The sequence below is a fragment of the Lycorma delicatula genome, chromosome 1 (genome assembly GCF_047948215.1).
Source record: "Lycorma delicatula isolate Av1 chromosome 1, ASM4794821v1, whole genome shotgun sequence".
NCBI classification, from domain to species: Eukaryota; Metazoa; Arthropoda; class Insecta; order Hemiptera; family Fulgoridae; genus Lycorma; species Lycorma delicatula.
The window spans coordinates 186,723,927-186,750,386 of record NC_134455.1 but is presented as its reverse complement, the minus strand read 5'-3'; the positions used below and the strand labels follow the sequence as shown (position 1 = coordinate 186,750,386).

Here is a 26,460-nt window from a genome sequence, read left to right as displayed (position 1 = left end):
ATTGTTACACTTAAACTAATATCTAAATTAACTGACAATGATGAGTTGCTGCTACCAGATAATCTTTCATTGAATATAATAAATTACATACTAAATGTTGAAATAGATTAGCTTTAAAATCTGTAAATTTTTTATACCTTGTATTTTTTTGGATATTTTATATATATATATATATATATATATATAAAGACAGAAAATGTCAGTTTTCTTTTACGTACTGTGCATTCAAAAGCAACAAGTCTTGGGTTATTTTGTTCAAATCTATTTAGAATCATTCTTTCAGTCTTCTGATTTTTTTTCTAATTTTGTTCTAAGATAATACTGTTTGAATTTGGAAACAAAGCCAATGTGCCATCTGCAAACAGAGCTATTTTTGCATACATGCAATAGATGTGATGAACATCATTTACATAGACTGACAAGAGTTCATAGATGATCCCAAGGAATCTAGTTGTAAGAATTTGTAGTTGACATTTAGCACAGAATAAGTGGAGCAACTACTCAAAATTGCTTTGCCTACTGTGATTTTGTAGTCTGTCAATTGGCAAATCATCTGCACAAGCAACACTTATAGGAAAAGATGCTTGGTGCTTATTTCAAGTTGAAAGTAATGAAGAATTTAGTTTTGACCCAGAATTATAAATTTATTAAAATTCTAAAAAGAAAATATCAGAACATATTGATGATTTAAATAAAATTAATCAACTGACCTGTACATACATATATAGACCCTAAAATTTTATTTATTTATTCACTATATTTATTTCTCTGATTTTATTGTATATTCTATGTTGTTAATAATGAAGCAGTAACTTTGTCTTATTAATTAATGAAGTTTAATGAATTCATTAATTAATTCATTATTCATGAAGTGTCATTATATACTTAAATAAATTCTATTTACATATTTTCTAAGTAGAGGCCAAGTTTTAATTTACAGGACCAAACACTTAATTTGGCCAAATTGATATGCTTCTGATAAAATGCAACTTACTTTTATAAATATAAATATATATAGTAGTAAGCAAATTAATCCGATCAGAGGGAATTTTTTGTTTATTCCTATGTTCCTATGTCTATACTGCTTGATCACATCCATTCTTTAAGTTGTCTGTGTAATGTGAAGTTACTGTTTTTTTGGTTATACAATAATTTTCATGTTATAAATAGTGTTTTGTGAAAATTTATTTCTTATTACAAAATTATATTTTCATATTTTTTGTTTGAATAAATAATAATGGGCATATCTCTAAGAAAGCGTTAGGAAATTGATTCTCTATCTGAGCATACCAATAAGACAAAATGACAAACAGCCTCTAAGTATGTTATTGGACTAGGGACAGCAAATTCTATTTTAAAACAATTTAAAGAAACTGGTTCCTTTTCATCTCAAATGAAAAGCAAATATGGCCGTAAAAGAAAGACTATTTTAATACATGATCAGTTTTTATTGAGAAAAAGTAAACTTGATCCAAAATTATCTGCTGTGAACGTAAATTGGAAATTAGCAACCAGTAGAACAGATTTACACATGACAACTGTCAGATGCTGACTTTTTGCAGCTGGTCGGAGAGCTTGTCGGCCACCTAAAAAGCAGATACCAGCAATGTAAAAACATAGAAAGGTTCTTGGGCCAAAGCAAATGCTAACTGGACCTAGAAGAATGGATAAATGTTATGTTACTTGACAAGTCACATTTTTATGTTCAGGGGCAAAGGGTTCCATATGTTAGAAAAGCATCAAAGGAAAATACATTACCGGCTCATATCCAATAATTAATAACAAATCCCCCAGTGTTTTAGGATTTCATGTTTGAAGATCCTTGCTCATCACTTCCAGTAGATGATATGTAGATTCTGAAGGAAAAGGTTGTGACAAAACTTTAAAAAAAAATTTTCACAAGGGAATGGGAGTGTTCTAACAAGACATGGTGCCATGCCAAAAATAGCGAAACAATTTTTTGAACAAAACAATAAAGTGCTTTTTATCTTTATTTTTTTTTTTTAGCCTCTGGAACCATCGTAAGCTATTGCTTCAGAAGTTTATATGCATGAATGTAAATGAAGTGTAGTCTTGTACAGTCTCAGGTCGGATCATTCCTGAGATGTGTGGTCAATTGAAACCCAACCCCGAAAGGACACCAGTATCCACCATCTAGCATTCAGATCCGTATAAAAGTAACTGGACTAGGCAACTAAAGTAAATGTGTTAAAGTGCTCCTGTGGTCAGCCAATTTCCCAGAGTTAAACCAAATTGTAAATCTTTGGGCAATAGTCAAAAAAATGACCCTAAAGTGAATTATACCACAAAAATTGACCTCATTAAAACAATAATATCACTTTGGTTTCATGATGAAGAAATAAAAAAAAAAAATGTGTACTACAGTTGTTGAATTGATGCCACAACATTTACAAGTGATAAAGACAAAAGAAGAACATATTAATTACTAAATATTTACAAATTGTACAAGTATGACTTTCCTTTCTAAATAAAGTTACTTCTTTTAAAATAATATCTGTGTTTGGATTAATTTACATACTACTGTATATATATTTATGTAAAATTTTATATCCTTTTTTTCAGTTTAAAGCATGCACCTTGCATTTTTCTTGTCATTTTGGTCAACATTGGTCAGTGAGGCATCATGAGTAAAAAAAAACTTATGAAATGAATTGATTAATGAGCACATGATGTATGTAATGTTCAAACACTCATCGAGTGCCCTATTAAGGTTCTTATTATCAGGCATTCTTTTAAAATTTGGAATTTTTAATTCTTGACATCATAAAACAAGATAAGGGTAAAATTATACATGATCAATAATCCCATCTAAGTTCTTTACCATTTATAAAGTTACTAAGCTCTGAATTTAAGGACAAGATAAATAATGTGAATGATAAAAGATGGCTCACATATTTAAGCAAAAATACTAATTCATAGAAATGCTTTTAATTATATGGTAAGGAGGTTATGTAAATGTGCAACAATAAAACATACAACCTATAATAAATTTGAATAAATAAACAGTATTACTAGAGTATAAGTATCATTATTAATGGTAAATCAAAAAATGTTTATTGTTGATTTTAATAAAATAAATCAGCTGAGTTGTACATATACATCAATAGGTGGATCAGTTTCAGGCACACTACAACATGCTTATTTCTAAATCTAAACTTGTTGAGATATTAGACTAAACCTGTTTAATGTGAAACCATTGAAACCTCATAGCATTATTTAAATTAAACTTAGTTTAATTCTAAATCAATCCATTTAAACAAATTTCATAATTCTATTATACTGGATTTAATCCTTGTATTTATGCTATTAGAATAACCACATTTTCTTATTCAGTGCATTCAGTAACAGTATATGAGGTGTGGTTATTAAATAACGAGACTAATGCTGTAAAACATTTTATTTTAAATTTATACATATTTAGTATTCTGCTTTAATATACACCCCTTCCACTACCCCTACAAAGCTCCATGTGAATTTTCCATGGTTTGAAACAGTGCTAATAGTCTTATTCTGTGAGCTCTTTCATAATGCGAGCCGCTTTTTCTTTCACCGCTTCAAAACGGTCTGAAATCTTGTTCCTTTTAATGCAGATTTGACCTTGGGGAACAGATAAAAGTCACATGGTGTCAGATCAGGTGAATAAGGTGTTTGGTCTATCACTTGGATGTTATACTTGGCTAGAAACATCTTGACAGACAGTGCAGTGTAAGCCGGTGTGTTTTCCTGATGAAGAACCCATGACTTGTTCTTCCACAATTTAGGTTGTTTTTTCTTTTTTTTTTCATGGAGTTGAGCAAGGACCTTAAGGCAGTAACGTTGATTAATAATAGTTTCACCTTCAGCAACCCAGTGAAGATATACAATCCCATGTATCGAAAAAACAAGACCCGGGCGTTCATCACCTTTAACGTCTTCTTAGCCATCTAGGAAATGCTTAAACCAGTCAAAAACCCATGCATGTGATAAACATTCATTGCCATATACTTTTTTTAATGAAAGGTAAGTTTCAGCAGCGGTTTTTCCAAATTTCATATGAATATTTCATAACAATTCTTTGCTCCAATAAAACATTTATCATTTTTTCGGCAAAACAAAAAAAAACAGATGTTATCCAAATGAAGGCCAATTTTAGAGCTCAGATTAATAGTAGAAGGAAGATTAAAAAAAAAACAAACCAACATACTTGGCATTTATAGACCTAGAAAAGGTATTCGATAACATAGACTGGAATAAAATGTTCAGCAACTTAAAAAAATTAGGATTCAAATACAGAGATAGAAGAATGATTGCTAACATTTACAGGAACCAAACAGCAATAGTAATAATTGAAGAACATAAGAAAGAAGCTGTAATAAGAAAGGGAGTCTGACGAGGATGTTCCCTATCCCAGTTACTTTTTAATCTTTACATAGAACTAGCAGTTAATGATGTTAAAGAACAATTTAGATCCGCAGTAACAGTAAAAAGATAAAGATGCTATGATTTGTTGATGATGTAATAATTGTAGCTGAGAGTAAAAAGGATTTGGAAGAAACAATGAATGGCATGGATTAAGTCCTACACAAGAACTACCACATGAAAATAAACAAGAACAAAATGAAAGTAATGAAATGTAGTAGAAATAATGTAAATGAACCACTGAATGTAAAAATAGGAAGAAAAAAGATTATGGAGGTAATAGAATTTTGTTATTTGGGAAGTAGTGTTACTAAAGATGGACGAAGCAGAAGCGATATAAAATGCAGAACAGCACAGTCTAAATGAGCCTTCCGTCAGAAATATAATTTGTTTATGTAAAAAATTAATTTAAACGTCAGGAAAAGATTTTTGAAAGTATATGTTTGGAGCGTAGCTTTATATGGAAGTGAAACATGGATGATCGGAGTAACTGAGAAGAAAAGATTAGAGGCTTTTGAAATGTGGTGCTATATAGGATAATGTTAAAAATCAGATGGGTGGATAAAGTGACAAATGAAGAGGTGTTGCAGCAAATCGATGAAGAAAGAAGCATTTGGAAAAATATAGTTAAAAGAAGAGACAAACTTATAGGCCACATATTAAGACATCCTGGAATAGTCGCTTTAATATTGGAGGGACAGGTAGAAGGAAAAAATTGTGCATGCAGGCAATGTTTGGAATATGTAAAAAAATGTTAGGGATGTAGGATGTAGGCGTATACCGAAATGAAATGACTAGCACTAGATAGGGAATCTTAGAGAGCTTCATCAAACTAGTCAAATGACTGAAGACAAAAAAAATATATATATGATAAGTGAAGAAAATAACAACTATAATGAAAATATGCATTTTCACTTATTTACCATAAGCAGTTGAGGGGAAGCTAAAATGAATATAAGTTGTACCATGACCTTCAACCTTCATATGCTATTTTTTTAAAAATAGACTACCCACAATTGTTAAATAACTTTTAAACAGAAATAAAGTATGTAATAGATTAAAATCATAAGGCAGGTCAAGAAATAAATAAGTGAATTGAGTCATGTGAATTGTGTTGATTAAAAGACAGAAAGACTGGTCAATAACTTAACTAACTATAATGAACTAGATTATGAAAAAATTTAAGTAAAAACTATGTTAAATCTTACCTTTGCTGTAAAGGCTGTTTAGCAGGGGCTTTTGTGTACTTTCGGGCAGGTTCAGCTGCTTGTGTAGGATATGCTGGTTCTAATGGATTTCTACTTTTAAAAAATTTCTTTGGTCTTGGTGGAATTGCAGCAGGAGATTGAGACGCACATTCAAATGTAAATAAATCTTTATTACGATTTAATTTTAGATCATTATTTAGTTTTCTTTTGCTTCCATATGTGTCATCTCTTCGATCTGTAATGTTAATACAGAAAATTAATGAATAAATTTAAAGAAAATAAAATGAAAGTTAAAAATAATCTTATCTTGTTTATTTAAAACAATGCCACAGCAACTGCATTAAATTTGATAGCAACACTATGAATTAAATGGTTGATGATTTATCTCAATCAAGCCATAATATGTATGTAATTGTTGTTTTTCTGTGTATCTTATTTAAACAAAGCATTACAATTAGTTTTACTGATTAAAATTACCTAACATGAGAGATTACCATATTTACTTGCACCTTTTTTCTTAAAAACCAACATGAAATTTATGGGCGTGCATGATATGCAAGGATTTCGAAATGATGATTCAATATCTATATTTACCATGCACTACACATTGTGGTGAAATATACAGTAGTAACATAAACAAATCATAGCATATATTCTAATTACTTTTGATTTCACATCAGTAATATTATGTTGAGTCATATCTTTTGTGCTCCCTGAAGGGAAGTCTTATTTTTTAAGACATTGGGGGTTGGAGTTCCCATGGGTCTAGCCTCTGCAGCTTGTCTTCCCACTACACACAAAGCTGCAGAACACTACACTTTACACATACACTACACCAATTACAACATATACCTTTACACAACTATACAACAACATCCTGCACTGTTTCTTATTACATTCTTATTTTAGGTGTTGCAACACCTTACGAAATGTAACCATAATCAAAGGTGGATGGCTCTATGTAGCGAGCCTTGAACGATGTCCTCCAGGCACCTGGGTGAACCCAGTTGTATTTAGCTTGAGCCTCTGTAAGCATGAGATCTGCAGATGTGGTCCTATATTTCCCTGGTACTTGTGGGGCCAAAATTAGTACTCCAGATAAACCCTATGATGACTGGTGGTCCATCTGAAAAAACCAGATTTGTAGTTGTCAGATTTGTAGTTCTACGCAATAATCAGAAAGGTTTCCTTCATAAGGTTTCACTTTTTCTGACCAATAAGGTAGTATCTGGTCTACTGGTTCAAGCGACTCCCCCAAGAATGTAAGAAAACTGAGACAGATCAATACTAACAGAGACTTTCAGTGATGGGCAGAGTTGATCGTTTTTAAGCTAACCAATATGGGTAGTATAAGTATAAGTGTGGAATGTCATAAAACCTTGAATAATAGCCAAGGAGTAATTTTTTGCCGCGATCGTCTTGAGATGGACATAAGCAAAATTGCTGAAGAAATTCTTCCCCAAGTTGTTATAGAGGAGAAGAGAATAATGAAACATAAGAATGGAATGGAAGAACCTACTCTCTCCCTTATTTTAACCTTCAACTTTCTCACACCACTGGAGAAAATTACAGTATGATACTTGTCAATTAGAGTACAACCATTCATCTCTAACCCATGGCAATGTTTCCAGTCTCAAAGGTATGGCCATACCACAACTTCTTGGCAGAACACTGCAATATGTGCAAAAGAAGGCCACAAACATACTCAGTCAGGAGGAAGAAAAATGTATGAACTGCGAAGGATTGCAATCTGCTCACTTGAGAGATGGTCCAATTTTTAAAGAAGAAAAAGCAAATCTCAAAATTTGTACTGAGCAGAAACTATTGTTTCCGGCTGCACAAAAAGAGTATAAAAAGACACTAAATTCCCAGAATCTAGTAAAATCAGTCATCTCTTTTGCTACTGCTACATTAAGCCAAGCCCCTGCAAATGCAGATAATAAACCATGTAGAACCTGCAGTGAATTAAAACAGCTCGTTCATATTCAATCTGATTAAATTGCCTTGCTCACAGCAACTATTTCAGAGTTAAGTAAGAATAAGGCAAGAAAAAGGATGTTATTACTGGAAATGACAACTGTGGTTTACTGAAAACACCTTTAATCATTACACCACCAAATAAAATCCCCACTACAATACCTATGCAGCAAACTAAAAAGATCCCTTTCAAAGAGATCTATAAAAAATTCAATGCCTGCTAATATTTCTGGCTTCATAGGCTCCAAATCCCCACCTCCAACTCGAGGTCTCTGAGGATATGGATACAGATATGAGAATATGGTAGGGGATGAAGTGCCCAAAGAAATCAAAAACTTTGTAAGTTATAAACAGAAGAAAGAAAATCCAAATAATATTCTACAAATAATCTGCACACAGTGTTATTAACAACAGAAAATCACATCATCTACAAATAAATTTTATATATATCTGTAATTCTACATCTATAGTTTCTTTCATCTATGAACATTATCCAGTATAACATTTGAGGTCTTCGTTCTCGGATTGAGGATGTTAAGGTATTAATAAGTGCACAAAAAGTCTAGTAATCTACTTCCAGGAATGCTCTTCTACAACAAGATGCTCTCAGAGGCTATTTCTGTGAGATACAACTGTCTTGTTTATAGTAGGGAAAGTGGCGGGTTTGCTGTCTTCATGCAGGACAGGGTATCGGCTACAAGGATACCACATCCCCACAGTCACCATAGAGAACTCTGTCCCATTCAAATTACACATCTCTAATCTATACCTATTAGATATAGAAAATCTACCAGTTCAAATACCATCTCCATTGTTGATAGTAGGTGACTTTAATGCCCACCATATATCATGAGGCTCAACAATCTTTTTCCCTTGAGGAAATATCATAAACAGAGTGACATAGGACTTGGACCTTTGTCTTCTGATTGATGGATCAAGCATGCATGCTTATGTTATCATCGACTGGTATTTTAACTATCATTAACCTCTCTTTAAGCTCACCAAGTTTACTCCATCATATTAATTGGTCTGTTTATGATGACTTACACAATAGCGACCATAAAACAATTATCATTCCTTTTTATACTGATTGCACAGTGAACAAAAGACCATGGTATGGGCTGTTGAAAGAGCAAATTGGAACCGTTACCATAAAGCCTTCCCATCACAATATGATGATGCCATACAGCAACTTTCCTTTTTTACCTCCCTTCTGCTTAAGAATGCTAGTAGATTCATTCCACAATCAGGAAATCCAAGATGTTCTTCCATTCCCTGTTGAAATGACGATTGCCAAAATGCAATTAATAAATGAAGGCAGGCATAAATTTAACCATAGACTTACAAATGAACATCTAAATTTATATCATAGAGTTAGAGCGGAATGTTGTTGCATATTCATACAAGCGAGGAGAAAATCATGGAGTAATTATATAAACACCATCTCACTCACTACTCCCATGTCTGCTGTGTAGAGAAAACTTTGTGCAATTTGTGCATCCCACAAAGTCTACCTTTGGCCTTAATCATGAAGAAAAAGAACTTCTTTTGTCATCTTCTGTAGTTGCAACTAACCTAGCTGATTGTTTTTGTTTGGTGTCCCTAGTACATCATACACTAATGAATTTCAGAAATATAAGATACGAAGAGAAAAAATACTGTTGCAAACTGGTGATTCATTCAGCAAATTAAATACTCCTTTTACAATTAACAAGTTGTCACATGCATTAAAAAACTCATGTGATACCTCTCCTAGACCTTATAACATCCATCTCAATACGCTTTAAATCCTTACCAATTCAGCCCTTCACCTATAGCATAAATATAATGGTCTGTTCTCCAAGCAAGTCTTCCTACCCATCTAGTCAGAAGCAACTGTCGTACCAGTACTTAAATTTGATAAGAGACAAAGCATGCTTCTCCCAATCTACCACCTTGACGAATGTTTTGTGCAAAGTGATGGAGAGAATGGTGAACCAAAGGCTCACCTGGTATTTAGAGAAGCACACTTTAATATCTCCAGAACAATGTGGTTTCCACCAAGAACAATCTTTCATTGATCATCTGATATCATTGAAAACAGATATCCAAAATGCCTTTTTGTTCCACCAGCAACTAATCGCTATTTTCTTTGACCTCAGGAGAGCAGACAGCCTGATGATGAGATATTCTAAATGCCATTAAAAGGTAGTGAGTTGTGGGCAATATGCTTGCCTTTATTAGGCGTTTCCTAAATGACCATTCATTCCGTGTTCGTGTCGAGTAGCGTCACCTTGGAGAATGGGATGCCTCAAGGAAGTGTATTAAGCATCATCTTGTTTACTATAGCCATCAACAGTATTACTAAATGTGTGCAACCACCTGTTTCATGTTCTCTATTTATTGATAATTTTGCTATATATATAACTTATTCAACAGCTACAGCTGACAGACTACTACAGAACACAATATCTCCCCTTGAAACTTGATCCAAAATCACCTACTTCACGTTCCCACCAGAGAAAACAAAATGTGTAGTCTTTTCTCTTCTATGAGATCATTTCATTCCACAAGTTCTGCTCTCAATGGAGAGCCAATCTCTCCTGACGTTAAATTTCTAGGTTTAGTTTTCAACGGTTGTCTTACGTGGGCCAAACACATTAAACAGTTAAAGGTGAGATATTTAAAAATTATAGATATGCGATGAATATTCTATTTAGCCGGTCTCCGTGGCATGAGTGGTAGCGTCTTGGCCTTTCATCCGGGTTTGAATCCCAGACAGACATGGCATTTTCACACGCTACAAAAATTGTTATTCATCTCATCCTCTGAAGCATTGAAGTAATACCTAATGGTGGTCCCGGAGGTTAAAAAAAGGAAAGATATGAGATGAATCCTTAGCAAAACTAAGTGGGGAGCTGATCGATCATTATGCTATATTTTTAATATTCTTGATCTGATCCAGATTAGATTATGGTTGTATTGTCTACTCTTCAGTGTGTCATACTGTACTTAAGATGCTGGATGCTGTACACTACTCTTTTATTTGTCTTGCCACTGTGTGTTTAGATCAAGACCTGTCGCGAGCATACTTGCTGATTGCGGTGAGCCATCACTTTGGGATAGACGGGACCAGCTACTAGCAGCTTACTCTATCCATCTTAAAGGACAACTAAATCACCTTGTTCTTAAAGCAGACCTCGCAAACCCTCTTTTCCAATGGTATGAAACCCATCCACGAAATGCAGCACTAATGTGTGTCTGTACAGTGATTAATGTACCTTCCACATTTTGACCCACCATTTATTTTCCCAACCTATCCCTGTACATATCTTCTGTGGAAACTTGACCCTATTAATTTTAATTATGATAATAAAAAATTAACAACTCCTCTAGTCTTTCAGCAAACATTTTACTATTTTTTATCAGAGAAAAATTCAGTATGCACAGATGGATCAAAGCAGAATGATACTGTAGGACACACTTTGTTGTAAATAACAGAACTTATGTGTTTGGTCTACCTGTTATTACAAGTGTCTACTGTGCTGAACTGTATGCCATCAAAATGGCCTTGAATATCATTATATTAAAATATTGTGACATCCTTATCTGTAGCGACTCATATAGTGCAATTCAAGCTTTCAAGGATTTGTATTCCAGACATCCTAATGTCACCAAAATACAATCGCTGAATTAAGTCGCCACCACACACAGGTGAATTTCCACTGGATCCCTAGCCACGTGGGAATCCTCAGTAATGAACATGCAAATTCCAGTGCTAAAGATGCAGGTGGCCAACCATCTTCCTCCCCTCTAGTTTCAACTACCGATTTCATTAATTCCATTAAACATATACTTCAGACATGTCAAGATGACCAGACTGCTACAGGGGATAATAAACTCCAACACATAAAAGACATGGTGTTACCATGGGACTCTTCATGCAGAAAATCCTGCCTAGAGGAAGTGGTCCTGTGTTGATTGATTTAGGACATACCGAAGCTATTCACAGACACTGTCTTCTTCTTTTTCCTATTTAACCTCCGGTAACTACTGTTCAGATAATACTTCAAAGGATGAATGAGGATGATATGTATGAGTGCAAATGAAGTGTAGTCTTGTACATTCTCAGTTCGACCATTCCTGAGATGTGTGGTTAATTGAAACCCAACCACCAAAGAACACCGGTATCCACGATCTAGTATACAAATACATGTAAAAATAACTGGCTTTACTAGGACTTGAATGCTGGAACTCTTGATTTCCAAATCAGCTGATTTGGGAAAACGCATTTACCACTAGACCAACCCGGTAGGTTTATTCACAGACACCTGATACAGGCAGAGAGTGCACCACTGTGCATCCAATGCGACTACCGCTTGACTGTGCACCACGCTTGTGGATTGTGTATGCTATGCGGCCTTATATTGCAAATTTAAATTGCCAAGACATACAGTGTCCTAGGAAATGACAACAATGTACTAGACCGGATATTATTACATCTAAAAAGAATTAATGTACTTAAGATTTAACTTGTTAAAAATTAAATATTATTTTGCTATTCATGTTTCATGTATTACCCTAATTGTGTTTCTTTTACTGTTTCAATTTTATTCCTATTATTATCTTAGTTTTCATCATAATTTTATGGCACAAGTAAAATCTGTACAAATCACAAGGGAACTTCAAATACCAAATCTTAAAACAAGTCGAGGATGGTTAAATTATTTTATGAATATGTATGAATAATCATTAAAAAAAATGTACATCGATAGATGTCCAGCCTTTGAGGAAAAATTATTGGCTTTCAGAGATATAATTCAGTAATGTCAAGAAAATAATTTTTTAATGGGACAGATAGGAGATGCCAATCAAACACCAATTTATTCTGACATGTTATCAGACTCAACAAATAATGATGTCGGTGATAAAACTGTTTATGTGCATACTTGTGCTTATGAAAAACAGCGATGTACAGTCATGTTGACAGTAGTTGCAGATGGCAAAAAACTTCCAACATTTATTATAAAATTAAAAGAAAAATCCTTTCAAAGAATGAAAAATTACTTGCTGGTGTTACTGTCCTGTGTACCAAAAAAAAAGGATGGACGAATAATGGGCTAATTTTAGAGTGAGTAAAATGTATATGGGGGTAGCAACCGGGTGCTCTTTTAAAATTAAAAAGTTCATTAGTGATGGACAGTTTCTACGGATATGTAACAGCCAATATGATAAAAAGACTTCAAGAAAATAAAACAGTACAAGTTTGTAGTCCAACAGGAGTGACATCATTATTCCAGCCACTTGATGTTTGTATTAATAAGCCTTTGAAAGCCCATTTGAAGTATTTTTATTGAGAGTGGATGGCAACTACAGTCCAAGAAACGACTCCACAGAGGAAGACTGAAAAAGCAGAGTTTGACATTAATATGCAAGTGGATTTTGGCTGTATGGAATCTTACTTCAAAAAAATTTGGTAATGAAGAGCTTCAAGAAATGCTGCATTTCTAATAGCTCAGACGGAACTGAAGATCTGCCACATGGGACAATGAAGTTGATCATGCCCCTTCTAAAGATGGAAAAAATGAAAAGTCTACATGTTAAATCTTTTTTCCTGAAATAGCACCATTATTTTTCGGGTATGAATCTTGTGAGGGTGCATCATATGCAAATAAATAAAACAGTATTATCCAAATTAAAAATGCTAGTTGTCAATGCAGTTATGAATATTCAGATCAGTATTATTTTTAGTCATCCTGTAATATTAGATACTGACATAATATCTTGTTATTTGTTTCAATGACTGCAATACATTTGACAGCTTCTGCTTGGTTGCTAGCCATGTAAGAATTCCAGGGAAAGAACAATTATGATGTAACCATTAAAGAAGCTTGTATACTTAAATTTTCATGCAGTATATGGTTCATTTTGATTGTAGTTCCTTTGTGAAATCAGTTGAAGACACTTTAGCAGAAAGTGGTAGGTCATTTTGACAATAAATTGTTTCATATTACAGATGCTGCATTCTTGTAGACATCATCGATGTGTGTTAACAGCATTAAGTTACTTTTTGCCAATTACTTGAGACACACCAGATTAATGCATTTTTTCTCACAAGTGATGATGTTCCAGCAAATCCCTAGATAACTTCAATGGTTTATTATATTCTCCTTGATTCAGAACACCATACTACATTAAGAAATTACAAAAATGTAAACTAGAAAAACAGAATTGGCATTATTTTTGGTGATTATGTGACAAAAATAGAAATACTCACCAAGTGATTAATTTATCTGTTGTCAAACAGAACAAGTTCATTAAAAAAAACTCCAATGATCCACATTATTATTCATAAATATGTACAATTTTTATCTGGTAATACTACAGCTACTCACAAAATTATAAACTGTAGGCATTATCATTAACATTATTATTTCATTGTGAAATAACTGACTGCTGTAACATGCACTTAATAAAAAAAAACCTTTGTAAAATTATATATATCATTTACAAAGGAATCGAGAAATGAAAAACAATTGTGAATGAAAAACTAATAATGAATTGTAAGCATACAATTAAGTCTTCCACGTAAATTCATTTTCTTGGCTGCACAAATCCAAATATCTTGAAAAGTTTTTCCACATTAATTTTGTACATATTTTGTTTGATAGATATGTAAACAGTGATTTGCTTTAGTTATAAGCGATAATTAAAGTTCAATATAGAAGTATTAAAAATTGAGTCAATAAAACACCCTTTAGAACAACATGGAATTTAATTGATTCTATCTAGTATAAATGGGCTATTCTCGCTACCAAAAAACATGTTCAAGTTTGTAAAACATCATATTCACAGTCAGTATATTATATACTACTGGCCTCTTGCTGCTTCAGAATATTATTATTATTACTAAGTAATGTTACATATTTTAAAAAATTGGCTAGAAACCTATACCCCATTTATGACATGTCTCCTAACAATCCCCTTGATTTCTCTTTACTTTTCTACCAAAAGTAAAATTTGTGCTCAAAATCTATTTCCAGTCTATCTACACATTTTACTGGATGGATTGATAATTTTTGCTGATTTTTTTTTAATCTGTTCGAACATTGGTCTACAGGTATATTAACAAGCATTGATAGACCTTCAAAGTGATTATAATACTGCAAGTAATAACCTTTGAAAGTTCCTCGATTAATAAATGAGGAGTTTTGAAGAATTTCCAAAAGAGACTCAAGTTTGTGGTTTCATAATATATTCGGGGCATTCGGAGCAAAACAAAAAAAAAAATCAAACTGATCTATTCAGTAGTACGCTCAGATGAACTGGAAATAAGTTTTCCGCCCAATTTTTTTAATATACAATATAAAGTTACTTAAGAAGACAAATTGGGATTAGTTAAGATTGGTAAATTAATTTATTTTAATTCAATCTACTCATCAGTTAATCTTACACTGCTACAAACACCTTATTACAGAAATTATGTAAACCAAATTACACTAAAATTTTACAATTAATTTTTTTAAAAATTAAGTTTTGTTTTTTACTACAAAAATTAAATGTTAAGTAAATAGTTCATTTTGATGCCGACTTATGCATTTCTTTGTTAGTTATTTTTTATGGATAATATAATTCCTAGAGAAGAAATGTAGTATTTAATGTCGTAGACAATTATCTTACATCAAAAACGATTTTTTTCTCTTTTAGACTATTTTATTACAGCATAAATAAAAAAAAGATGATATGCAGCTGCTGTAGGCTGATTAGTTACTTGTGTGCTACATTTTCAAGGAAAAACATTGCTGCACTAAGAGTCAATTATTTAGTTCAACTTAAATTGTTGATCTTTATGCATAACTTTGGCACATTTCAATAAGAGTACTTCATGAGTAATTTAAATGGCAGCTCTAGCCATAGGCATCCAGCCATCACACAATGACCCCTAACTAAACTCATTCTTAACATAAATAATTGGTACAAGATTCATAAAAATTAATCAGTAGTCTGGTGAAAAAATTATTCTGTAAAATGCCAGACTTACATGTACGTCAATATATTAAAGAAAAACAAACATTAAAACCAACATAAGTATGAGGTATGATCAAGAAGTACCAAAACTTGGCTCATAAAAACAAAAATACTTTTATCTTATTTAGTTCAATGATTTGTTCTCTTCAAAGGAGGGCCCCTTCTGATGTAACAACCTTATCCCAGCAGTGTTTCCATTGTTGAAAGTATTTTTCAAAACCTTTTCAGTGAACACCATAGTCCTCTTGTATTTCTTTTGATCTCTTCTCTGTCTTTTAATGTCTTTCTTTTAAGTAGAATTTTAGGCTTAGGAAAAAGCCAAAAATTGTAGAGCCATATGTGATGAGTAAGGAGTCATTCAATCGTGTTTTGCCAATAATCTCTGGATAAGTTGTGATGTATGGGCTGAAGACTTGTCATGCATTTTAAAATTGCCATTTTCCCAAAGCTGTGGTCCCTTGCATCAAACGCTATATCTTAGCTGATAAAACAATAGTAATGTATTCTTTATCGACAGTTGGTTCTTGGGGAGCATACATACTTATGATGAAACATGCCTTGATAATCAAAAAAGACTGTCAATATGACCTTCACATTGCTTCATGATTGCCTGACTTTCTTTTGCTGCAGAGAACTTGAAGTTTTTCCATTGGCGATACTTGCCTCAGGGTCTTAGTTATAGACCCATGCTTCATCTGTTATTATTTTTTCCATAAAATCAGGATCACCATTAGCAGATTTCAACTTGTCTTGCGCAGCTTGGCATCAGTTTTTCTTTTGTTCATGAGTGAGGAATTTTGGGAAACTTTTTGCTGCTATATGCCACTTGCCAAGATCAACCATTAAAATCGACTGGAATGAGCCAAATGAAATTTCTAATTTATCTTCTAAAATATCTAAGTTCTGTAAGTTTTATTCAATGATCATTCACCACTATCTGTCTGACTTGCTTAAAATTTTAGGGAATTTTGCTGGTGGAAGGTCTGCCAGAGCATTTGTCACTTTTGACAGACATTTGGCATTCTTGGAAAAGGTGATACCACTACTTAATTTGTGAAACACCCATTGCTTGATCACTAAAAACTGTTTGAATCTTCCTTATTGACTCTATTTACATGTTGCCAAGTTTGTTGAAATTACATGTTGTCAAAATTTAATGCAGATTCTCTGCTCAAACTATTCAGTCATTTTGAATGGCAATGAAAACATGACAAGAACCATTCATTCTTTTTACTTTCAAGTAGGAAGGGGCGAGTCATATGTAACCAATATAAGAAAAGGTCACATCCATGACAATCCTCCTCACATGCTGTAACTGGTTACCGCAACAGAAATTAAGATCGGATACTTTTTGTCTCACAGATTTGTAAATATCTTTCAGTTAGTGAATTAACATTAGTTACAGGAACTACTGATTTATTAAAATGATATAAACATTTGTATTCTATCATCAAGAATGTTAAAAAGGGCAAAACCCTAAGGTTAGATTCTGTTGTTTGTGAAGCAAAAATGTAATAATGCTTTACTGCAATTTTACACAAAGTATTCAGTTGGGGAGGGGGTCAAATGATATGGCTGGATCTGATGTTCATATGCAGCAGTAGTAAGTGAATAACTACACTGCAGTGTACATATTGTAACCGGTAGAAAAGCTTCCAGAAAAAAGAGAAAATGAAGAATGAAAACTCTAGAAGAACAACAAAGAAATCTTTTCCATAAAGAATTTATAGAAAACTGTAGAAATTGCAGAAAATCGGAATAATTATGCTTAAACAAACAAAAAGATGGGTGGTACTACAGGTCAAGTCCTAGGTCCAGAGATATAAATAATGCTGAGAACCAGCAAGTTATGGTTTCTGTTCTTTGTGTGATAAATGCGAGGACAGTGTGCGGAAGCATTTAGAGTGAGTGTGTAGTAACAAACAAGCAAGAGTGTGTCAAGAGTATTCCATTTTTGGACAATGCTTAAGTACGAGAACAGAGGACAAATGATATTATTGATTTATAAAAGTGTAAGCTAGTTTCTTTTTGAAAATACTCAAGGTAAATAATTCTTGAATAAAGTAAACTGCTGATTTTGTGATTGTTAGCTTACTGCTAAAATCTCTTATTAATTTGTATTAGAAGTGTACAGTAAAATCATAGTTGTATTTTACTATTTATAACTGACCTATTTTGTATATTATGAATTATTTAACATTAAATATATTACATTTATAAGAATTTTTACATCTGCTATCTCTCAATATCCTGTTCGAACCACAAACACTTGACAATATTAATATTGTGATAAGTTATAGACCTACTATTTTGCATATAATTCACATATGAATAATATAGCATATTGATCATGGTGATATAGATTAAACAATGATACTGCTTAGAAGTGTAATAAAATGTTTCTTCCTCTAAACTATGTACATATTTTCCAGCCCCAATATTGTATGTATTATTTGTAGGTTTCTATGAATTTAACAAATAAGTTTATTGTTGTATGAATTTTCTTTAGCTATAGTTTTAATAATATTTTTGAAATTTCAATTGATTATACAAATATTTACAGATTTATCAATGTTAGTAATATATTTGCTGCTTGGTAAAATCTATCTGTTCCAATTGTGCAATACAAGTCATGAGTGACTTGCACAGAAATAAAAAGTGCTACACGAGGCACTACCCATAACTCATGTTAGTAACTTTGTTTCTTAAATTTCCTCGAGATAACAACAAAAGCTTTATATATGCAACCTAAATGCCATTAGCATCAGTATGAAAGTCCTAAGAGCTTCTGTCTATTCAGGACCTGCTTAATAAATTTTATTTTCAATTAAAAGTGACAAAATTTCACCAGTTATGGGTTATAAACAAATATATATTAAATTTTTTTTTTTGGCTACCATATTATATTAAAACATGTAAATGGTTATAAAATATATTATAGTTATTGTACGGATATATATATAAAATTCACTAACATATTGATCACTGTGTTTATATAATTTAATATTAAATTACATATAAACCATCAAAACACTGTAAATAGGTAAGTTAAACTTACCATATTAGTTCCAATAATTGATTTTTGTGAAATCTCGCATCTTCAGTTGGTATTAAATTTATAACTACATTAATTTCTTTTTTAATAAGGAATTCTAGTACTGGGCAGCAGAATTTGCAAATATGTCCATAATAAATTTCAAAATTTTTAATATATGTGCCACATACATGCTGAGCTTTATATTTGTGAGCACGATGCTAGCCACTAAGATGACAACCTCCCGCTGACATCTGAATGGCTATACCTATACACCTGCACAAGTGCCACTCTCCACCAAGCCAGCAAACCGTATAACTCTCCCACCACAGTGGTGCTGTGGCCCGATCATTCACAGACACCGATAGAAAACCGGTACCAGCACAGCAAGAGCTTATTAGCCGCCAAACATTGCCTGGAGAAGAAGAAGTAAGAAATTCCCTGGCCAGCCCAACGTAGGACCTCCTGGCAGATGCCAACATCCCTGCAATAACAGCAGGCCTGGCTAGCCCATCGAGAGAGCCACTGAGTGCAGATGCTCTCTTCCTGCACCAGCTTGCCAGGCTTTAAGCAGTCTGGCGAGCAGGCCACTCAACGAGCCCATCAGCAAGAGCTGGCTCAGCATAGTAATGCTCAGGGAGAACCACCTCGGCCATGCTGGCAGAAGACGACTGACGCCAACCTGAAGCTGAGGGACTCTGAGGTCCCCCATTACTGCCACGCTGCAGCAGGGACCCAGCTGCCACTGAGGGGCAGTTGGGTCCCTACAGTTGGAAGGTAATTCAATTCCAACGGACTTGCACAACTCTCTGACTACAGTCGAGCTGACACAGCCAGACACCAGCTTCTGGACCCAACAACCCTTCTCAGCGCTACCTCGCAAAACACACCAACTTTTCACTCATCATTCCAAAAACCTCAAACAGTCCTTTTCAGGGCTACCATAAGATTTAAGGAGCCATGTGCTGTCGACAATATATATGTATACACACATGTATCAGGTTATAACAGATTCAAATTTTTTAATATGGATAAAAGAAATCTGAATGTGATTACACTTATTCCATTTCCATTCTTTATGATCTAATGTCTTAGTGACTACATAGGAAGGAGTGCTATAATTATATATATATATATATATATACAAGATATGTAAATATGAAACCGGAATTTTTGTATAGAAGATACACATTAATTGTATGAAAATTATAAAAAATATTTTATTTGAAATATTAACCATTGCTAGCTATATATTTTTCCCATCTCTCTGACAATTTATGAATGCCACGCCAAAAAAACTGTTGCTCTTCTGAGGCAAACCAGTCACTCAGCCATTTTCGTACATTTTCATAAGAAGTGAAGTGCTGCTCAAAAAGTGCGTGTCCTATCGATGCAAATAAATAGTAGTCGGATGGAGCCAAGTCTGGTAAGTAAGTCGCATGCAAGTATTTTCCAACAGAATGCCTCAATCATTTCCTTGACCAGTTTTGCTGAGTGTGATAGTACATTATCATGAAGCGAAATCACTTTGTGTTGCCTTTTTGATATTCTGGCCGTTTTTCATGCAATACTTGATTCAAATCAATCATTTGTTATCGGTAGCGATCAGTATTAATAGTTGTCAGGTTTTAGCAGCTCATAATAGATCACACCCTTCTGATCCCATCAAAAACAGAGCATTGTTTTCTTTCCATAACGATTTGGCCTTGATATCGATGTTGATGGTTCGCCTGGAGTTACGCATAATCTTTTACACTTAGGATTCTCAAAATATATTCACTTTTCATCACCTGTCACAATTCAATGGAAAAATGTCTTTCTTTTGTACCTGGCGAGCAGCATTTTGCAGTGGTTTTCTGGTTTTCTTGCTGTCTTTCATTCAGTTCATGTAGAACTCATTTACCCATCTTCTGGATCTCTCCCATGGCTTTCAAACAAATGGAGACAGTTTCTCTTGTTACATTTAATTGATATGTGAGTTGTTGCAGTTGACGTCATGATCATCCAACAATGCTTGCAAGTCGCTGTCTTCAAAATTTTCTGGTGGTCATTTCTCACATCAAAATCACCACTTTTGAATTTTTTTTAAACCACTTAAAACACTGTGATTAATCAAGAGCATGCTCACCGCAAGCTTCAACAAGCATTCGATGTGATTCTGGAGCAGTTTTCTTTAAATGGTAACAGAAAATCAATGCTGTCTGCATATCATACATAGTTTGTAGGTACAAAACTCAACATGTTGCAACGATAATTAAAACTATGCTGTTGTGTGAAACTTGTACTGTTGTGAGTTGAAAATCTTTGTCAGCTGTCACAGAAAGAAAATGGTGCCAATGATGCGGTTTGATGGTAACTACATTGATAGCACCTGGTATGTGATCACCATCATCCAAAAAAGTCACACTGACTTTTCATGTACTCATGAACAATCAGTGATTTCAGATGCAGTAAAAAAAAAAATTAAAAGTAAAAAGAAATATTAGGTGTTAATTCATTTTACATCAAAATTGATATAATTAAATGTTTATGGTTTACTTAATAAGTAATTTTGTAATCAAAAAAGGATACTTTTTGGAGTATGTTGGATGAAATTTATTATTTTCATGTACAATTAAACTTTATAATTGAATTTACAGAAAATTTCAAAATTAAGTGATGAATAAACATGACATTAATTCTAAAGACTGATTTTGATTTACAGAGAGTGATCATACAAGAACTTTCTTTAAAATAGAGCAAGTCATTCTTATTATTTTGTTACTGTAGAGGTCTTGAATATTTTACTTGCTTCTACTAGCATCTATTATTTTATCTACTAAACATATATGAGTAGTATACACATGTATAACATTGGAGAAAGTGTTAGTTTCACCCACATAACATAAAACATCCCATGAGAGAATCTAATTATTTCAAAAAATTTAGATACACAACATCCTAAATGTTGTAAGTTTTATAAAAAATAAAAAAAAAGAATTAATAAAACAAAATGCTGAAATACTACGTACTTGAAATACAAAAATTTGAACTCCGTATAGAGGTGAAAGAGGTAATACCCCATTTTCCAACAGTTCCAGCTGATTTAGCAGCAGAAGGCCGATTGCTGTTCTCACAAAATAGTTTATCAAACTGAATGCTTGCTTGCTGCTGGGCATTTGTTCCAACTTTACGCCCAAAACTTTTGGAATAACTTCGTGACATCTGCAATAAAATAATAAAAACTATTCAATAATATTCTATATCTACAATTAATATTAACAACACACCATCAAATCAGGACTGGCAAAAACAAATGAATCTTTTTTAAGTTCTTGAAACAATGTTTTTCTTGTTAATTTCATTTTTTGTTACCCATCCACATTTTATATTCCAGAAAAATAAAGAGTTTACATCTTAAAGTGCAAGACTATATAACTGAATGGAATAAGGATAATTACACTCATCAACAACAAAATTTCAGAAAAATATACAGCTTTTATAATGATTAAGGCATTCTTTAAAACATTCCAATCAGCATAAAACTTCAACTGAAGCATTAGGTTTATCCAAAACAATTAATAAGTAAGATGTTTGTTTTCCTATGATAAAACCTTACTTATTTTGACAAACACAACACAAGAGGAATTATGGAACATAGGTATTGATTTTTGAAAGTTCTGAATGGGCAGATGGATTGCCTAAATATGAATGTAAATGAACAATGAATATTATTAAGTCTCAGATGATTACAAAATGTTAACAATTTGCATTCTTTAGACCCAGTTGTTCTTTACAATGTGGCATGAAATACATGCACTATTACATTCTATGGAAAAAAACGTTTGCAGAAACCAATGGATGTTTAACTTAAACTAATCTTTATGTATAAATCAGAATGTTGATATATATTTGTAGAGAATTGGTGGGCTAAGCTGAATTCTCTACATTGAATTCACCAATTTTTATTATTATATATACTTTTTTAAATCAGAGCTGTGGTTTTAGACATAACTCAATTAGTGACTTAGTAGTACATTTTAAACACAGGCTGTGTCATATTTTACAGCATGATTTTTTAATGTACAAATTATTCTTTAATATCACATGTTTTCAATGTAGATCAGCCCAACAGTAGTGACTTGAAACAAAATAATACTAATTTTAATTTAATCTGAATATTTTTTACTGTTTCATCACATGCATTATAAAGATATTTTCGTTTGTGTTAAATTACATAAAAAGAAAGAAATTATAGATATAAATCCAATGAAATAAATACGTTGTAATATTATTTTTTCTCATTTAACAATAGTAATTTCAGATATTTTGTTACTTGATTTGAATTTTTTTCTTATTTTTATACACAACGTATTTTGCATGATGAAAGTAACAAGGTGTCGCACACCAGCGTTGCGCAGTAGCTCGTCCTAAAATCCTTTTCCTGCCATGATGTTTAAATTCATTTATGCGGTTGGCGCACAAACAGACATCAATATGATTAAAGGCAGAATTATCAAAAATAAACAAATTTTTGAAACATAAAAGAATAAAATTTATTGACGTATATGAAAATTGGCGTCGAAATGTGGATTTTTACTCTAATATTTATAAATACGACGTGCCGTACTCACGTGTGCGTGTACACGCACTTCCAAATAAATATGGAGTGTAGGTTTTTTTATTTATTTAATATAAAATTTAATAGACTGTATGTGGAGTCGAGAATTATGATCTGAATGATTAATTTCGTTTATTTCTTAACAATATAATTTCTTTTGAAACTTACAACACTTTTGAACTTACCATGTTCAATTTTTATATTATCACGTGATTTTCCGCATTTTGTAGCCACACACTTTGTAATGCTTCATTCTCCGGGAACGGAAAATATTTCACGTTCTTTTACACTGGCGAATCAGTTCTGCTCAAACAATTGGGGAAATAACACGACTGCATATTTACATTTGTACAGAATAAATTTGTATAAAAAAAAAATACTGTTTAAAAGCGAGTAGTTATAAAATCGAGAAAATTCAGAGACAAACTATCCGTGTAAAAGTTAAAACAGAATTGTGTCTTCAGAGAGAAAATTCTTTTCTGCTTTGTCCAGGTAAAAAAATGAGTCAGAGTTGTAAAACAAAACGGATTAAGATATCAAACCTGAATGCAGAACAATTGTTCTCTTTATTGCACGCGGTTTAAAATGGTTTACCTAGAAAATCCCTTGCATTTCATTTGACTCATTAGAAAAATATGTTTATTGAATATAAAATTATTTTTCACTAAACAACTTTTTATTTCAGTATTATAAAGTAATATTCAATTTGGTATCCGTAAAAAAATAAGTAATATCTCATTTTCCCGTGTAAATTAGATTATTAAAAGCAATTTCTTTCAAAAATTGTTTTGTGATAATATTTTTAATTAAACTAAAAAATCATCAATTCCGAAGATTGACCAAAATAAATAATATCAGATCTTTAGTTATAAAATTTTGAAATAAGCTATCTCCCATTTAGTTGATTTTCCATTTTAACAGCATTAAATAGTTTCACATAATAAATGGAAAATAATATTAGTAAAAAAAATATTTTATGAGTTTAAAAAAAAAAAAAATTATCGGTGATTCGATACCGAACCCCACGAATAGCAAAAGGAGTCGTTACCATAGAGCCACACACGCTGCACGAAGATTTTGTGTCAGTTGCACTCTCAATTTTTATTAAGGATTAAAAAAATTTTTTTTATTATTTTTAATAAATATTACAACTTTATCAGTACCAAATAATACTAATTCATATTGAAAGTGAATAATCATTCATAAATATTTGATTGTTAGCTCGTTTAATCATTATCATATATTTAAAATTTTTGTACAACTAAAAACTTTTGTCCCAAAATCCCTTACTTATATGTTCAAATAACCCGGTAGAAAATGAGATTTTGGGACGAGCGTATACGCATGCACGCCGAATACTGTGCGCAATGCTACACCTTGTTACTTTCATCATGGTATTTTGGATATATATACATAATGTTTCATGGTTTTGCAGTCTGGCATATTTATGACAAATGTATGGTAAGACGATAATTTAAATTATGTATGTGTTTTTAGTAAAAAATAAAAAAGAGAGTAATTATAAACAAAGTAACTAAACATCAACAATTTGTCGTAGGAAATGAATACACTTAAGAAACTGTTAGCAGGAAATAAAAGATTTGATTTGGCAGTCATTTTTTGCCTGTCATTCATTTAGCTGAACTGTAGCGTATCGTTAGAAAATGAAAAGAATTAAAAAAAGTCCACGCCTACTGACATATCTTGTTATGAACATATATCCTGAGTAATGATTAATTGGTTTCCAATCCTAATGATTCATCAAATATATCATGCTTTCATTAAGTTAAATAATTTGTTACATATTACATTTATTAGAAGTTTCTAAAGAATTGTTTTGTCAATTTTATACCCACAACTATCTATAAATCGCAATACAATTCAGCAATTATTACTAATTCCATTTATAAAAAAAAATTTACATATAATATTAAATTTGAAACCAAGAGTTCATATAAAACATTTAAAAGTAAATTCCATAGTTCAGCTATAATAAATTTATAAAATATTCCACAAAAAATTGTAAATGAAAACTATAAAAAAAAAGTACTTCTATCTCTAAAGTGTAGAGATATAGAAAACACATATAACAATAGTGATAAAAAGGAAACGACAAAATGTATGGTTTAAGAAAGAATACTGAAAATCATGTGGATTTTTTATCAAGGATTAAGTAAAGCTATTTTAATATAACAAAGAAAAAGAAATAGTGATGAGCAAATTAAAGTCCATATTATAGTTAAATTTGGGAAACAAAGTATAAAAAAGGTAAGTGATAAACTATTAATAGAATACATAAAGCACATAATTGATGCTGCCAATACATTAACATTAAAAGATAATTGCAGAATAGAAAAGAATACAAAGCTGTAATAAATCAGTGATGACATGACAGATGTTAAAATAGTTCATTTAGATTCTACATAGTACTTTTTCAATTAGCATCTATTGAACACCAAATGTTAAATATAGTTATAACAATCAAATATATATTTTAAAAAACCCTCACCTTCAAAAACAAAACTAGACTATCAAGGCTCCACTTCCTTTATTCTACTTATTAAAGAAAAGAATACAATCAGTTGCAGAAAATACTGCATCAGAGAGACTTTGTTGCCATATTTCAAAACCAAAGCAATTGGCACTGTAAAAAACAGCAAGTAACAATAAATTAATAATGGTTTTAATTTAAATATTTATTAAACCAAATGCAAAAGCTACTACTATATTTGCATAAGTATGACCACTACTCACCATCAATAATTGGCAATAAATAACTAAAAAGAAAGATATTTTATTGCATTTTAAATAAAGTAAATTTACAAAAAAAGAAAGAGAATCTATACAAACTTACAAAGCATGACTGAAAGTGCTAGAAAAGAGAATGCAGATGAATTTTTGGAAAGGTTGAATTTCATTTTATTTATATATAAATAATATTATATACCAATTGTGCCATGCTTAAAAAACTTAATTAACTTGCTTTAAATTAAAAAAAAATATTTTTATTATTTAGAGCTCATATACTATACAGTTTCCTTTATAAATTCTAACAACATAATTTTAAAATAATTACTGAATGAATACAGTATCAATCTATACACACACATATATATATTATTTTACTGAAATTAATCTTTTTTTAAGATTCATATTATTCCTCAGTACTGTTAAAATATATTTTAATTCTATTAATATAAACCACCTAGTACAAA

General features: G+C 32.0%; 1 protein-coding gene across 2 annotated transcripts in view; it reads right to left on the bottom strand.

Moving 5' to 3' along the window:
- wapl (cohesin release factor wings apart-like) overlaps positions 1-26,460 on the bottom strand; it is a 111,266-nt gene that overhangs the window by 65,561 nt on the left and 19,245 nt on the right. Inside the window, exons 2-4 of one of the 2 annotated variants that reach the window (XM_075368312.1) lie at positions 25,755-25,889; positions 21,657-21,849; positions 5,628-5,862 (exon numbers count right to left, since the gene is read on the bottom strand). In XM_075368312.1, coding sequence (XP_075224427.1) covers positions 5,628-5,862; positions 21,657-21,849 — 428 coding nt within the window. In that variant the 5' untranslated portion in view covers positions 25,755-25,889. The remainder of the gene's footprint in view (positions 1-5,627; positions 5,863-21,656; positions 21,850-25,754; positions 25,890-26,460) is intronic. The other variant, XM_075368319.1, reaches the window with a different exon arrangement.